Source organism: Anopheles nili, chromosome 3 (assembly GCF_943737925.1).
Source record: "Anopheles nili chromosome 3, idAnoNiliSN_F5_01, whole genome shotgun sequence".
Taxonomy (NCBI): domain Eukaryota; kingdom Metazoa; phylum Arthropoda; class Insecta; order Diptera; family Culicidae; genus Anopheles; species Anopheles nili.
Window position 1 is genome coordinate 25899873 of NC_071292.1, and position 16462 is coordinate 25916334.

General features: G+C 44.9%; 4 protein-coding genes across 4 annotated transcripts in view; 1 reads left to right on the forward strand and 3 right to left on the reverse strand.

Moving 5' to 3' along the window:
* Positions 1-273: 273 nt before the first annotated feature.
* On the reverse strand, positions 274-3006 carry LOC128722577 (outer mitochondrial transmembrane helix translocase-like). The gene is made up of 3 exons (XM_053816250.1): positions 2720-3006; positions 2199-2437; positions 274-2127 (listed from the first exon to the last, which is right to left on the reverse strand). Exons 1-3 carry the CDS (start codon positions 2884-2886, stop codon positions 1352-1354), a joined length of 1182 nt encoding a protein of 393 aa, XP_053672225.1. The 5' UTR covers positions 2887-3006; the 3' UTR covers positions 274-1351.
* A 959-nt stretch (positions 3007-3965) lies between these two features.
* LOC128722672 (CTP synthase) lies at positions 3966-8352 on the forward strand. The gene is made up of 7 exons (XM_053816349.1): positions 3966-4003; positions 4229-4489; positions 4857-5027; positions 5097-5853; positions 5923-6079; positions 6399-6537; positions 6609-8352. The coding sequence occupies exons 2-7, from the start codon at positions 4324-4326 to the stop codon at positions 7175-7177; spliced, it is 1959 nt and encodes a 652-aa protein (XP_053672324.1). The 5' UTR covers positions 3966-4003; positions 4229-4323; the 3' UTR covers positions 7178-8352.
* A 136-nt stretch (positions 8353-8488) lies between these two features.
* Positions 8489-12195, reverse strand: LOC128722847 (glyceraldehyde-3-phosphate dehydrogenase). The gene is made up of 2 exons (XM_053816530.1): positions 12090-12195; positions 8489-10398 (listed from the first exon to the last, which is right to left on the reverse strand). The coding sequence occupies exon 2, from the start codon at positions 10340-10342 to the stop codon at positions 9344-9346; it is 999 nt and encodes a 332-aa protein (XP_053672505.1). The 5' UTR covers positions 10343-10398; positions 12090-12195; the 3' UTR covers positions 8489-9343.
* Positions 12196-15762: 3567 nt separating this feature from the next.
* The window catches only part of LOC128722845 (6-phosphofructo-2-kinase/fructose-2,6-bisphosphatase 1-like), a 62681-nt gene continuing 61981 nt past the window's right edge, over positions 15763-16462 (reverse strand). Inside the window, exon 9 of the mRNA XM_053816528.1 lies at positions 15763-15992. Coding sequence (XP_053672503.1) covers positions 15897-15992 — 96 coding nt within the window. The 3' untranslated portion in view covers positions 15763-15896. The remainder of the gene's footprint in view (positions 15993-16462) is intronic.

Here is a 16462-nt window from a genome sequence, read left to right on the forward strand (position 1 = left end):
TGCACTGTTGTTTCCAGGAGCTTTCCTGTCGGCCTGGTGCTGCTTCCGGAGGATACTCTTCAGCCGTACCACATGTGACGAAGTGTCATCGTGAGAGTTCATTTGACCTCTACCGAAGGCAATGCTGGCTTGCGTTTTTTGCTTTCTTTCTCTTTCGTTAAGCTTTCGACGAAAGAGAAAGCTCTCCAGTGTTTCGCTCCAGGCAAGTGGCGATAGGAAATAGACCTGAAACATTGCTTCATCCTTTTTAATGGAATCGCACTAATGTATAACTAACGATTACGTTTTATTTAAATAAGTATAAATCCATCAAAAATAGAAAAAATTGACATATTTACACTCAACGATCGCATCTAATGGAGGCGCATGGTGTTTCATGAAAATCACTTTTTCTTATGAAATTCATTAAATAACAAACTCATTATAACCTTCCACTTTATAACAATAATAACAAATTTTATAACATCCACTTTAAAACAATAAATTTTTGAGCACACAAATTAATTTGATTTGATTTATTCAATATTTAAACAATGTTTTCCTTTGTGTATTCTGTCTAATTACGGCCACCTTAAACACAAAATATCTACATTAACGCTTTCATTTACAATTTACGATAACCTACTTCTTTTTTAAGATGCCACCAAACGGAATTGCTGCACGAGAAAAAGGGACCATAAAATGGATGCAAAAGAAGGGACAAACAACTGGGTATTAAAAAAAAGCAACTTCTAAAATAGACGATTTCTATCGAACTACCATATATCTACACGTAAAGAAGATTTGATTCAGCGGTCGATTTTTATAAGCATTATGGTTCTTTTAATATGACTATTTCTGTTACTTCTGCTTGCACTACTAGGTGATGTCGCTCGATAGAATTGCATAGTGTTCAATACGATAAATTTCACATCCAATATCTGACCATCAATCATCCCAAATTTAACACGTCCATTTAAGGATAAATACAAGATCTAGCATCGACCACGTCCTACTGACTGGTTTATAAACTGTTTCTGTGAATATCCGCGGCAAGAAAAATTTCTCTGCTTGCACATTATTCGATTGTTGCGCTGCTTTACGTTTCAGGACAATTTGGGACACGACAGTGTCGTGTAATATAGCGTCAGACGTACAGAAGCACATGGATCGGATGTATTGTAAACAACCGCTGTGTCTTTTCACTGTTCTGTTCGTGATTAGCAATAAGCTATATAACGTATTCGTACGATCTTTTTTCTGTAAGATCACTGGGAAGATTTTTGAGCAGCGTTCATCGAATGACGATCTTACTGAATAGGGACAATGCAACATAAAGCTACAACGCTTGCGCTCTCGCATCCGAAATAGTTTAATCCAAATCGATCCGCGCATCGCTCATCACTCCCGTGGTGTACTTAGAATGTTTCATACTGCGTAGCGCTTCCGTAAGATCGTCCATTGTGATCGCCGGCGTCCCTAAGTCAAGTAACGAACTCGTCCCGCCGTTCTGGGTGCTTCCATTACACGCACTGCCATTCGGCAGGGCTCCATTCTCGTGTGCCTTGGTAACTGCCGCCTGTACCGCCACCATCATCTCTTTGTTTTTCATCACCTTACGAACGCGATGCACCGAGGCATTACGGCAAATTTCTTTCAGATCCGAACCGGAGTACCCATTTGTGACCCGCGCAAGCTGCACATAATCGATCTCGGGGGCAACCTTTTCATTCTGCAGGATCAGCCGTAGAATTTTCAAACGCTGCTCCTCGCTCGGCAAGCCGATGTGGAACTGGGCTGGCATTCGGCGCAGAATAGCTTTGTCGAGATCTTGCGGCCGGTTGGTGGCACCCATCACAATGATGGTCGAATCGGACTCCGTGTTCAACCCGTCCCAGAGCATCATGAATTGGGTTTTCATCATGGCCGTCGCCTCGTGATCGGACGAGTTGCGAGCGCGCAGGAACGAGTCAATCTCATCGATGAAGATGATGCACGGTTGTATCTTGACCGCCAGCGAGAATACGGCTGAGGCAAGCTTTTGCGATTCGCCGTACCACTTGTCAGTGAGCATGGCCACGTCGAGATTGATGAACCTCATGCCAGCCTCTTTAGCCGTTGCCTTTGCAATCAAAGTTTTACCGCAACCTTCATGAAGAATAAATGGAAGCGATTCAGTTAGGGAGGATTTAAAATAGAGCGTCAGTGGGTTATCCTACCAGGTGGACCATAAAGCAGCACTCCTTTCGGAGGCTGGTAGAGGGCCGAACCCGCGAACATGTCCCGATGGCACACTGGGAAAACGAGACTTTCCTTAATCTCCTGGCATACATCGTCTAACCCAGCGATGCTCTCCCAGCTCTCAGCAATATTTTCTGGTACCACCAGGTGCGATGCAATGACCATTTCATACTCGTTCAGGTTTTGAACGGCGGATTTTTTCATGGTTGGACTCAACCTAAAAAAAGCTTAATAATTAAAACATCCTACGCTCTAACGTAGCACTACTGCCAGAATGCATTGGAATTCGTGGACTGTTTGCACTCTGCCCCTAAGCTCCCGTGATTATATAACGGTGCAAGGCTGCGCCAACGCTAGCGCAACCCATGTAAAAATAACCGTCGCGACGTCTGCCACGCGAGGCATTTCATTCACCGAAACACGGACGACATACAGGGACAGGGCGCCACAACAGCGTGACTCGACTTCCGTAGCGCCTTGCGGACTTTGGACCACTTACTTCCGTAGAATTTCTTCCGCATGCTCGATGGCTTTCTTTTTGCTTTTGTTGGAAGGATCCAGGTTTCGAATGAGCCATTTCGCCGAGTAGTAGGTGACGATTGATAGCAGCGAGATACGCAGCACAAACTGCACCACTTCGCTTCGCGTTACGTTCACTCCGGACATTCTTGTTGTGGCGCAGGTTAGCGGAGTGACGGTACGTTAACCCGTGTCTCTGCACGGTCTGCAGCACAGCGACTCGATTTCTCCGGGCCTGGCAGCACGAGCAAAATCTTGTGATGACGAAATACTTTTCCCTTTCGTTCCGCCTGCTTCGATTTTTACAATATGCCTTAGATTCTTTTGTGTATTTTTCTTAATTTGGTGCTCTCAATGGCAAAACCCATGTGACAGACAGCTGCATAGTTGCTGTCAGAATGAACCATGCAATGGAGGACAAGCGTTTAAAGCCCTCGTTTCAAACTTTGAGTGAGGATTCACTGAAAATCGTGGATATTCGACTTGAATCAGGATTTTCTATCTTAAGTTGCGATCTGGTCTTCTCGAACTCAATAAATGCTAGAAAAAGTCATACCCTGCACTGTTCCATCATCTCATTCTACATAGGTCGTAAGGAAACCCGAACCTACTATCAACGGATGAAAATGTACATAATTGATACTGAACACGACAGTGTGCAGACTACCATTCCGTTTGACATTCATTTTTGTCCTATAACGGATGAACACCGTTGAGTGCAGTATGAACTGAAAAGCCTGCAACACTAATTCCAATGTCCATTTTCAAACTAATGACCATAGCAAATATTAAGTTAAAAACCTATAATTCAAATAACAATTATGCCTCATACGTTTGAAACTCTTCTATTGGCCTAGGTTTCTTTTGTTGTATAAACAAACGGTTATGAACGGCCATTCTTACCCACACAAATGCGCGTCAACACGTGACAGCTCCGCACAGCTGTCAGTCCGAAAGTTCACCGCGTGTTGGCTTCGAATTCCGTCGTAAAATATTTTCCTAATCCAAAACGTGCAAAAAGTATACAGTTTTCATTAAAAGCGCATGGTGTGGCGCTGCTTTACCGATAAGCGAAAAAGGTCTGCAAACCACTCATATCGAGTTGTTGTGAAGGACGGCTCCGCTATCCTGTTCCAGTGAGCACATTTTCTGTTCTAACGCAGGGTCACTTCCTTCGCGTGCTTGGTTCGTTACCGGCAAAGGGAAACTGGTGGTTCCGGCGGTGCCGCTTGCGTTGGCGCATTGTTTACAAACAATTAACTCCGTAAGTGGAAACTGATCGAAAACACGGGGACGCGTGTAGATGAAGATTCGGTACTTGAGTGACTAGAACTAAAACGAGCTTTGATTTAAACCGAAGGCCATTTGATAACATTTTCCGCCGCACGAGCGAGTCTGTGAACCGTTCCTCTGCTATCGAAGATGTGCCAAACAATATTGTACACCATTCAGACGTTCCGTGCTTAACCATACATTATCAACCTTTTAGTTCGTGCGGGATATCCGGCAGAGAGAACGGTATAGTATCAGCCAAGACGCCAGCAGACTAGGACAACGCAGCATCGCGAAACGACGCAGAATACCATGAAGTACATACTCGTAACGGGTGGTGTGATCAGTGGCGTCGGCAAAGGCGTTATTGCCAGCTCGTTCGGAACGCTACTGAACGCGTGCGGAATCGAGATTACCTCGATCAAAATTGATCCGTACCTCAATATTGATGCAGGGACATTTTCGCCGTTCGAGCACGGTAAGCAATCGCCTCGAATGCATAAGAGATATGTTCGAGAAAACAGCTGCATATTGTTATTGTACACAAAGGGAGAAAAAAGAAAATTATCCCGAGGAACATCGTAACGAGTGCCGAAATGACAAGAGGCACATTTTATTTTTAAAACACTACGTAAACGTAAACCCTTGCGACATCAGTTCGGTTTTATACCACATGCATAGGGCGGTACAAACGTAGACGTATAAGTAATATCAGCTATCATCCGAATTTATCTTTTTCAGAAGAACGTTTAGACAGAATTTAGAAGCGTTTCGCAGTTATTACATTTGGCCAGAATTTTAATATTAATCACTTAGCCACTCATCCACTTTTCATACCCCGGCAGGTGAGGTGTATGTGCTCGATGACGGCGGCGAGGTTGATTTGGACCTGGGAAATTACGAACGCTTCTTGAACATAGTGTTACACAAGGACAACAACATTACGACGGGCAAAATCTACAAAAGCGTCATCGACCGAGAACGTGTTGGGGACTACCTTGGAAAGACAGTCCAGGGTATGCAGAAAATCATGTCATGTGCTACGTATTGAGGTTAAGCTTTCATGTTTGTATACTTCCGTACAGTGGTGCCGCACATTACAGATGCCATAAAGGAATGGATCGAGCGAGTGGCCAAAACACCGGTGAAGGGAGACATCCAGCCGGAGGTGTGCATCATCGAAATGGGCGGCACAATCGGCGATATCGAGGGTATGCCATTCGTGGAAGCTTTGCGGCAATTTCAATTCCGCGAGAAAAGGGAAGATTTTTGCGTAGCGCACGTATCTCTCGTGCCGCTTCCACGTGCGACAGGTGAACCGAAGACGAAGCCTACGCAAGCAAGCGTTCGCGAGTTGCGTGCCCTTGGCCTTAGCCCAGACCTGATCGTGTGCCGCTCGGAGAATCCACTCGGTGACGAGGTGAAGGACAAAATTAGCAACTTCTGCCATGTCCTGCCGGAGCGCGTCATCTGTATACACGATCTCTCTTCGGTTTACCACGTGCCACTGCTGATGGAGCAGGCTGGTGTCATTGAAATCCTTCGGGAGCGACTGCAACTCAATATACCAATACCGCGGCCACCGGATTTCATGCAATCATGGCGTGATCTGGCCGAGCGGTTGGACAACGTGTATAAAAAAGTGAACATTGCGCTTGTCGGCAAATATACCCGGCTGGAGGACGCGTATGCGTCCGTGTCGAAGGCGCTTCTACATTCGGCCATCAAGGTCGGTTACAAGTTGAACCTAACGTTCATCGAAGCGTGCAATCTCGAACGTAGCACGAAATTTAACACCCCCCATCTGTACTACGAAGCGTGGCATATGCTTACCAACAGCAAGTATGAATCGACATGGTAATAAGGCCGTCTAGGAGTTGTTGCTTATGCGAAATTTGCTTTTTTTTCCAGCGGTGTCATCGTTCCCGGAGGGTTCGGTTCACGCGGAATCGAAGGCAAGATCCGTGCGTGTCAATGGGCTCGTGAAAATTCAAAGCCGTTGCTCGGCATATGCCTCGGATTGCAGGCAGCCGTCATAGAGTATGCGCGCAATAAGCTAGATTTAGAGGTAAGCGTTGTATAGAAGATTGACCTAAAACCAACACACCAGAGGAAACGACGATTCATTGCATCGTGCACTTTACACCTACAGTGGAACGGTGCGGTACTGAGTTCTTATCATATTTACTTCCCGTAGTTTACTTTTCTTGGAGCACTGATAGAAAACATTTAGAGATTGTTGACTTTATATTGAGAAGAAAATTCCATTCCATCTGCGGAACGAGACAATAATTCTCTTACATTGTGATGCGATAAACAATCAGAATATTTTACATTTTTGAGTATTATATCAATTAATAAGCTGAAATCATTTTTTTACCCTACAGAACGCCAACACAACCGAAGTGGATGAAAACACGCCCCATCCGCTCGTTATAGATATGCCCGAACATCATACGGGAGTGTATGGTGGAACCATGCGACTGGGAAAGAGAACAACCATATTCCAGGGCCAGAGTAAAATACGTAAGTTTGTAGCAAACCGTCAAGCCTAAGCGATTTTGACCCTCTAACGAGCACTGTTCGCCCCCATGCAGGTCAGCTGTACGGAAACCAAACGCAAATCGAAGAACGCCACCGGCATCGATATGAGGTAAATCCGAAATATATCGATCAGTTGACCGCTCATGGAATGCGCTTCGTTGGCACGGACTCAGAGAAGGAGCGAATGGAAATCATGGAGCTGGATGGCCATCCGTACTACGTTGCGACCCAATTCCATCCCGAGTATCTTTCCCGACCTCTCAATCCGTCGCCTCCCTTCCTCGGACTGATCCTCGCCTCGGTGGGCAAACTAGACAGCTATCTAGCAAATGGACAAAAGGTGCTGCAGCAAAGTAACTCCAACTTCGGGCTGTCCATGGAAAGCTCGAGCGACGACGATGTCTGCAACGGACGTCACCAGGGGCATAAACCAGATGCAGGGGTTAGCAAGTCGCTAACGGGCGGTAATGCCTGCAAACCGGCAGTGGCCAAGAAACCGGACGCATCGGTTGCGGTGGTAGGGCAAACAAACGGTACCGAACTTGTGCCTGCATTGGCTGCTATCAAATTAAACTCGCCTGTAAAAATGAACGGTAGCGTTACGGAAAACGGAACAAACTAAATGGAATGGGTTCCTCACAGAGTTTCAAGACAGTAGAAAGTGTGGCGATTCACGCATAAAAAGCTAGGATATAAGTTACAAGTGATAGATTTTTTGTTTCGACAAAGGTTCGCCATTGGCTAAAAAATTCTTCCATTTCAAAGGTGACATTGAGCATCGAATGTGACATTGATACGAACTAAAAACAAACACATTAGGCGACTGAAAGTACGTGGAAATCTGTTCTAGCATTGATGAATGCGGTCAAAAATGAGAATAACGTTCAATCATTAGGCTAAGGTTGAAAAGTGGCAAAACAAATTTCTTCCGATTTGGTAGGTTAAACCAAGGAGAGACTGTAACGCTTGCGGAATGTAAAATGTTATTTTCATGGCAATATCCGGACATAGAGCAGCATGATTGTACGAAACATCCACTATAACATTCGTTTCGAATGGAATTTAATTCAACAAGAAATATTACTACTATTATCGAATGTTCAAGGACGTTAGGAGTGAGTTGAGTCTATTATTTTAAATCTTACTCCATTTCTACGAATACATATAATTATGCTGCATCAAATCATGCAGCTGTATGATTGATTAGTGTGAAAAACAAATCTTTATTGTTGCTGGCGATTCACTAGCAAGCAGCTAACGAACCGTTTTGCCTATGATGCTTTATCTATTATACAATGAACTTTTCGCACAGGTCGATACGATACCAATTCGAAAAAGATGTTGATGAATTCGTGTGATGCAATTCACGAAGGCTACCTAAGCGAATCAATACATTTACTTAGCACTTATGGCCTTGCCTAAGTGATACGCAGAAGAATTGAAAAAAAAATGAATACATCTTGATAACAGTTGCGATAAAGTGAATGTTGTTAATTGAGGCTCTAATCTTTAAACACCTCCAAGCGTCAGGGTGAGACGAACCTTATGGACGATTGATGTTGCAAACTGTACTACCGTAAAGTCATCTCTCTGTTTAAGAGATTCTCCTTTCTTCCATTTTTCACAAGGATATGCTGTCACGAAAAGAGCGAAATTCTGATGCATCAAAGACAATTATCTGCAAGCTAACTTTCATATCGTTGTACGTTGGGGATAGTGATCATTCAATCACTTCAAGGTCCCTCGCTACACATAATGCTAACTTTACAGTTTTCAATATAATCCCATTGGCTCCAGTCAAGAGCATAGAGTTTGCAATACGTAATCCGAAACGTAGTTAATTTCTTTAAATTTGTACTCCTTCCCTCCTTAAGAGTTATGTTTAATTTTTTTTTCGGATCTCCCACTAAAATGAGACTTCACACGTTTTGTGTGTGGTTCTAGTAACGCTTTAGCAGTTAAATTTATTGTTTTTTTATATCATTAATCCTTACCAACTAAACAGAACATTGGATTTCTGCATGTAAAATGTGGGCGTGTATGTGTGTTTACTGTCAGTGTGTTATGTGGCTTGTTTGTCTGTACGTTTGTGTAGTTAATTTTGTTCATTACATGCAACAAATATGTATAACGACGAGGCGATCTTTGAATCGTTTTCATTACGTTCGACCTACGACTATAATAATTTACGCCAGCGGAGATAGCGTGTTGCGGGCGTGCGTGTGTGTTCTGGTGAGTCCTTATTCCATTCAATCCTCACGCGAAAGTCACCCAGAAGGATTCTCTCCCAACCGGTGGGGATGCAAACTCACAAAGGATGACGATCGGCAGCAATAGAAGGAAACAAAGATCACTATACGATGTGGAGGCGCTACACGGGACATTTGATGTTTGACTAATTATTCGCCGGCAGCTTTCTACGCTCGATGATATGGGGAGTAGGGTGTGACACGTGCCAAAATGACTTTAGAATTCCCGCTTTTGATTAATCCTATTTTCCATTCCTATCAAACGGTGCCATGTTGGTCCTGCTGGCTACCACAGAAAGGATAGCAAGAGGATAACAGACGCATCCGGTGAGAAAAGAATGGAACGGAAAAGATTCTCTACGCCCCGATGGATGGACACACGACCTGCTCCGTGTTTAATTATCAACGATCGTGGTGTGGCCGCCGGGAATGATTTCGTCCTGGCGTAACCCCCTCACACCAGCACACACCCACACTCGCGCAGCGCTGTATTATAGCACGCAGGGACTCTCTTTCTTGCTGCGCTCCCAGGAAGATGTTTAATCCTTGGTCTGCATGTACTTGATCAGATCGACGACACGGTTCGAGTAACCGTACTCGTTGTCGTACCAGGAGATCAGCTTGACGAACGTGTCGCTCAGCTGGATGCCAGCCTTGGCGTCAAAGATGGACGAGTGGCAGTCACCAACGAAGTCGGTCGATACGACCTCCTCCTCGGTGTAGTCGAGGATGCCCTTCATCGGACCGTTGGCAGCCTCCTTCACCTTCTGCTTGATCTGGTCGTACGTGGCCGGCTTGGACAGGCGCACGGTCAGATCGACGACGGACACGTTCGGGGTCGGGACGCGGAACGCCATACCGGTCAGCTTGCCGTTCAGCGCCGGGATGACCTTACCGACAGCCTTCGCGGCACCAGTCGCAGCCGGGATGATGTTCTGAGCAGCACCACGGCCATCGCGCCACAGCTTGCCGGACGGACCGTCGACGGTCTTCTGGGTGGCGGTGGTGGCATGGACCGTCGTCATCAGACCCTCCAGGATGCCGAAGTTGTCGTCGATGACCTTAGCCAGCGGAGCAAGGCAGTTGGTCGTGCAGGACGCGTTCGAGACGACCTTCATCGATGGGTTGTACGCCTCCAGGTTGACACCGACAACGAACATCGGTGCGTCGGCGGACGGGGCCGAGATGATGACCTTCTTGGCGCCACCCTCCAAATGGGCCGATGCCTTATCGATCGTGGTGAACACACCGGTCGACTCGACGACGTACTCAGCGCCGGCCTTACCCCACGGGATGGCTTTCGGGTCGCGCTCCTGGAAGACGGCGATCTTCTGGCCGTTCACGACCAGCATACCGTCCTGGGCGGACACCTCACCCTTGAAGCGACCGTGCGTCGAGTCGTACTTGAACAGGTAGACCATGTAGTCGACACCGATGAAGGGATCGTTGACGGCCACGACCTGAGCGCCCTTGGCGATCGAGGCACGGAGCACCAGGCGACCGATGCGGCCGAATCCGTTGATTCCGATCTTCGACATGTTGCTTTTAAAGGATGCTTTTTTGTGGTTTTAGAGCACGAAACGAACGGCAAATTCTGCGTTCGCGGTGGGGAGCAAAAATCGAAAACAACGAGGTTAAAAATAAAAACGCATTCTTATCTTGCGGTCAAGTTCAAGGCGAATGGTTTCTGGGAAAAATAAGGACGATGATGAGGATAGGAGGATGTAGCGTTTCTTGCGGTTGATTATTAAGCGGTACTTTATCACAAAATGCCTACAGCCAAATGCCTGCTGTGTTAGCGTAAAGAAAAAGCATAAACATATTTAAACTGAAGGTTTTAACAACTCTATGCTTTTGAATTTTTTCCTGTTTCAATCAGGAAGCTCCCTTCGAAGGTTGATAATGTTTCATTCTATTGGCACTGGTGTACGGGATTACACAACAGCTAAAGAAAAAGGAACCGCCAACAAGCCACGATCGACTAAAAATAGGATCAGACAAGGCACACTACGGTTGCCGGTCGCGAGCAAACCATTTTCCGACCATCAAAGCCATCACTGCTCTGCTCGACCGATGCTATGGAGACGGATGGTGATATGTTTTGAGCGATTTCAATTTTAAAATACATGATCCAAGCAAAGGTCGCTAACGAACATTACACAAAAGCGTGAATTAATTACGTCAGGCAATAAAATTTTTAAAAACATTCCGCACCATTACAATACCATTGATAATCTCGTTAGTTCATAAAAAAAGTGTTTCCCTTTCGACGGTAATCGCGATGGAGAACACAGGGCGCAATGGCCCCCGGAAACTTTCCATCTCCGGCTGGGGGGAGTAAAAAAAGACCCTTTTCCCATTCCCGATCAGACGCTCCGGGGGATGACGGCACCAACATCATCTTACAATCTTCCCAGCGTTTCGAGCGAGTTGGGAACAGAAGCCGGTAGAAACAAACGGGACGTTGCCACGCACACGCGCGTACGCTGCACATTTTGCGTCCGCGAAAAGGTCATTTGGAGGACAGATTGGAAAATAAGGTACGCTCTTCCCGTAACCTTTGGCGGGCGTTTCATGCCGGCAACTGCACTCTGACGGTTCTCTTCGTGAGGTGCAATTAAAGGGCAACATTATCAGGTGATAAGATGACCTCAGTTTCATTGGCCGTTGTTATGTTAGCCGCTTAGCTGACGAGATAGCAGCAACGAGAGCTACGTTTTATGTTTCGTCGTACGATTGTGTAATACTTGCGCCGATCGATACACGAGTCATTTCTTGCCGTTAAGTAGTTCAAGTAGTAGCAAATAGTAGATGGAAAATGCACTCTTTTCATCGTAACCTATCCTACTACCCGTCACCCGGCAACGCCAAAAAGGGTGCCATTTTGCACATTCCTCACTCAATCATTTCGTCATCCAGAAGATGGGATGAAGGAGAGAAATGTAAAACGCAAAACGCAAATGCTTCCCGCTCTCCAGTGTGGGTGTTGCAGTTTCCGGACACTTTAGAGCACTTGATTTGCACTATCTGGTGTTCGTTTTCGGCAAACAAAAAAGGATTCATTCAACTGCCGGGAAAACTTGTAAGCAAAGTCATCCGTTCCAAAAGGGCCCTAGCAACACACACTCCTGATGACGGCGGCAGCAGCAGTTTCACTTTTTTTCGATGCTCACCAATCGGATCGATCGAAGATGGCCTCGGTTTCACTAACTCGTGATGGAAAACGGGATGGATGGGGTGGCTGGATGATGGAAGGATGGGTCCCTGGCCCTTGTGATTACTCACCCGTTGAGGCAGGCTAGCTCCCGGTAGTGAGGTGCGCGTGTTCACACTTCGGTTTCTGAAAGCTGAGTGAGTTCGCGGTCCGGATCCGCCGAGGAGTGGTCTAGGCTTCCGACGCAAGGTCCAATCAAGGGCAAATTCAGCCGTGCTCGTGATTAGTTCCCGCCGCGATGCTTGTGGTGGTGTCGCATCTCGTGGCAAACGGCGAACGCCCAGCCATGCGCATCTCGCCGGTTTGCCTCCTGCCCCCCTCTTTCGCTCCCCTTTTCCTTCAACCAACGTACCAGCAGGAAGGGCTATTGCATGCGAGAGGAATGCTGGGGTGAGGTCTGAAAACTCGTTATCGACCCTGCCGTGTTCGTACGACCGGCAAACTCACACATCCAAGTTGACGAGTGTTTTTTTTTGCTACCGCTGTCAGAAATGCATCCGCCAAGCGATCGTTACGATTCGGCTTTTTATTGTTATTATTTTGGCAAGCATATTTCTTGGCTTCACTTTTCGTGTTTTGTTTAGGGTGTTTAGGGTCGAGAGAAGGTCTTTTTTTGCATGAAGCGAAGGCCGCTCGACACCCGCATGCATGGGTCAGCTGCACCATCGGCGATCGATTGCATCGGTTGCATTCTCGTTGCAAACAAAAGAGGAACTGCATTGCATATCCGAGGGCAGCACGTGGAATGGGCAAGCTTATTTTAAAGTGACACGCGTTCACGGCACAGACGGCTCGTGAACGGTTCCGAATCGTGGTTAATGATGGAATTGAAATTTTAAATCATTACGCAACATTCACCATTCTGGTGTGCGCCTGGTGGAATCAGATTCGTGTAAAGGTTTTGTAATTGCTAAATGTGCAATAACTGAGCACGCTGTCATCATGATTCGATGAGCAAAGGAATTTTTTTCGTCATAGATGACGTCGATTACCGATTCACAAGCAGGCCATAGTGCTAATGTTGTTCAAAAATCACGTTTTAGTAACCGTTGCTAATGTTTTTTTCTGACAGCAATTTTCTCGCTGTTCTTTTTCTCAAATTTAAGAGCAAAGAAACCTATCACTTTTAAACTAAAATGTAATAAAAAAAATATAATTACAATATTCTCAACTAACCTTAAAATATCGTCTTCTTATTTTATACATGTTATTAAAATATAATATTGTTTGAAATTACGATACACATTAGTTGCACTAACATAAACGCAAAACGCCGAAAGATTGGTGAGCATGAAAACAGGGACAAAGCACTAACATAGCGAGCGGTCGGTGTTTTTAACCCTTATGCTCGTACGGTGCTACATTCGTTTTTTATCTTATTGCGAGTAGATATTAATCACTGATTATAATTTCTTTAACAAACCAGTTGTGGATTAAAGAAAATCAATTCTTTATTCTTTATCCATGCTGTTTTTTTCTTCTTTGAATTGTGATCCTATTATTTTCGGTTTCTCTTGAAACAAAAGAATAATAAAACAACTTTCCTTGACACCCAATACCACACCCAAAACAACACGCAAAGTGCGTTTTCCATTGCATTTGACATTGGACAAGGGTATCCCAAACGTCTAGAAGAGAGAAAATCCATCATTCTTCGCATGGGCGGAATGGAAATAGATTTCCGCTCGAAAGTGAGAATTCGAATGCATATGTCCCGCAAGTAACGACAGCGTGGCATGCAACCATGCTTGAACCGTTATCAGCGGATGACATGCGTTTCCGCGAGTCGATTATAACGCCCCGCTGTCGTCGATGGGTCCCGATGGCTGCGTTTAACAATTTTGGACTCGAGTGACAACAACAAAATAAATAAAACAACCGATAAGGGGAGCGTATAATCGAGTCCGGTTGTTGTTGATCCTTCCCAACAACGACAACGGGGGCACGACTCGGTGGTTTAGACGGATTGATAATTGGAACGCGCCACTTTCGATTTCGTTCCATGTTACCAACAGCCAATGCACTGGACACTCCCATACCCGGTGACCTTCGGTTCACATCTGATATGCTGGGGAGTGACCTTTCCAATGGGGCTGCCATCCTCCCAGAGTGTTTCGCTGGTGGCGCAAAGTTCCGTTCTTGAGGACGTCCGTAACCGAATGACCTTCCGTATGGTCAAAAGGAAAAGCGAACACCAACAGTTCGGGGCGTATGTGCGCAAGCTCACGAATCGGCATCTTGCGTTTTTTGTGAGATTACGATGAAAATTCCTTCGTGTGCGTCACGATGTGATAATGATTTGAAGTAGCATCATCAAACAAGTACGGACGTCACCGATGTTTGTGCTTCCTCGTGGGAAGTGGGAAACAACCAAACGATGTACGCTCGTGGGTTTGAAATAATCAACCAAACGACATTGTTTACAAACCTTGTGTAGAAATAGAACTTACTTCATTAAATCAGTAAATCATGCCATATGCCTACATTCCACGGTATGACGGCTGATAAAAGCTGACGGTGTACTGCAAATGATCTTACCTTTTTTTAAAAAATGCATTTCATTGAATGATAAGCAAACCATTACTTGCTTGATACAGCAGCCTATCTGAAATGTTCAATTCCTCCCGAAGTTCAGATTCCCTCTAAAACTATAATGCTAGCAAGCGTTTATTTTAACCTGGCTTGTTGTATATTTTTTTCATGCACGAAAATAACACGATCATGCTTTGAACCCTCCCAATTCTTCCCAAAAAAGCGATCCCATGAACAATGCAGTTGGACTTTGCCTCTAAGACACGAAGACGAATTCACTTCCTTCGGGAGTTTACGATAATGGTTCGTTCTAATTATAAAGTAGCTAACGATCGACGATTTCCGGGTTCGGTATTCGGAAAAAAAGCAAAAAAAAAAACTTAGCAAGACGATAGTACCAAGCCTGATTTTCTTCTATTTGTTTACTTTATTCTCTTATTCTTGTTATATGTGTATATTTAAAACGATAGGTTTCTTATTTTAAAAATAAACTTTCACTACCCAACTAGAATCTAACATTTTATGCCGTATTTGTGTGATTTAATCAACCGTGCCATCCCCGTCAATGTGTCCCTCTTTTTGCAATGTCACATGTGCTGTGGCTCCATCCAAATCATGGCGCATACCCAAATCAACCCCGCCCTTGTTTTTTGCTTAGCAAATTGATCCTGATATCTAACGAGGTATTGCTGCAATTCGACTCACTCTTTTTCCCTCTATGCAGTGTCCTCATGTGATTGTTTTAAATACGCGTTTGCGCTTTAACCATTCCCCCAATAAACCACAAATGCACACGATAATGGGTTCACATCAAATTTGTGGACGCTGAGCTGAACTTCGTTCGACCACCTGTAGTACCGTGTCCTGACATGCTGTTGCAACGTGCTAAAGAAGCAAGACATCGGTCCTAGCCACCCCCGAAAAAAACCCGTTGGGTAGTGGAGCCTTGTTTTTTTTGTGTGTGTCAGTACAATAAAATGCATCTCTAAGGCGCGTGTCCCGTGTTTCCCTCCCGCACGGAATTATAATTGCGATGTTCGATTTTGCGATTTGCTCACTAACGATTTGTACATAAAACTGTGGAAGAACTGTTGCATCGCGGGCGTTGCAAATATAGTTGAGCGTTTGCAGGCGTTCTGTTTCGTACCCGTCTACGTCAAGCAAGTGTGTTAATTGAGGTGTGAGTGCGTTTTACGGAGTACAAGATGTTTCTTCTTTTTTTTGTAGAATTTCAGGACTTCAGACACCACGTTGTTTTTTTTTTGCGCGAGCCCTGCAGGACGTTTATGCTGTTGTAAGGTTGAGCATGTGCCGTTTAAAAAGGTAGTTGAGGATGGAGACTGCTTTTAGCTGATCGTAGACATTTGTTGCGTAAGGGGCGCATCAAAGTGAGCCGGCACAGTTGTCAGGGCATCGGCCGTGGTGCGGCTTGTAGAGCAATTCTACAGGGGGGTGGTGGAATAAGCGAGAGATAGAGAGTGATAAAGAAAGAGAAAGAGAGAGTTGATTTTAAGAAGAACAAACAAAAACTAACTGTTTTTAGCATTATGAGACGAAAAAGCAACAATCAGTCATCAGAAATACGCAAAGATGGAGGAATTTAAAAACAAAACTTTCGAATTTCGAGATATTGTTCATTCTGATCACTGATGAGTTAAATATTACTAATGGCATGTTTATGTTTATGATATTCAAATCAACGATTCGTTAATATGACCAACAATGTTCACCATTGGCACAATACAATTTAAGAGAAAAAAAAAACAAATTATAAATACAGGTCAGATAATTTTGGATAGACCAATCCAATGCGAGCGGAAAAGTTAGCCCGGTCGATTGAATAGTTCTATATGCAGAAAAATTCATTTGAAAAGTCTCTTAAAATCATTTTTTAATTGTGCAACATGTATTT

Excerpts from the sequence above, each read along its gene's own strand:
- LOC128722577 (XM_053816250.1), bottom strand. The coding sequence starts at position 2,886 with ATGTCCGGAGTGAACGTAACGCGAAGCGAAGTGGTGCAGTTTGTGCTG. Across the intron at positions 2,438-2,719 it reads GCGGAAGAAATTCTACGGAA|GTTGAGTCCAACCATGAAAA; the intron begins GTAAGTGGTCCA and ends AGCTTTTTTTAG. Across the intron at positions 2,128-2,198 it reads GCTGCTTTATGGTCCACCTG|GTTGCGGTAAAACTTTGATT; the intron begins GTAGGATAACCC and ends TTCTTCATGAAG.
- LOC128722672 (XM_053816349.1), top strand. The coding sequence starts at position 4,324 with ATGAAGTACATACTCGTAACGGGTGGTGTGATCAGTGGCGTCGGCAAA. Across the intron at positions 4,490-4,856 it reads ATTTTCGCCGTTCGAGCACG|GTGAGGTGTATGTGCTCGAT; the intron begins GTAAGCAATCGC and ends ATACCCCGGCAG. Across the intron at positions 5,854-5,922 it reads CATATGCTTACCAACAGCAA|CGGTGTCATCGTTCCCGGAG; the intron begins GTATGAATCGAC and ends TTTTTTTTCCAG.
- LOC128722847 (XM_053816530.1), bottom strand. The coding sequence starts at position 10,342 with ATGTCGAAGATCGGAATCAACGGATTCGGCCGCATCGGTCGCCTGGTG.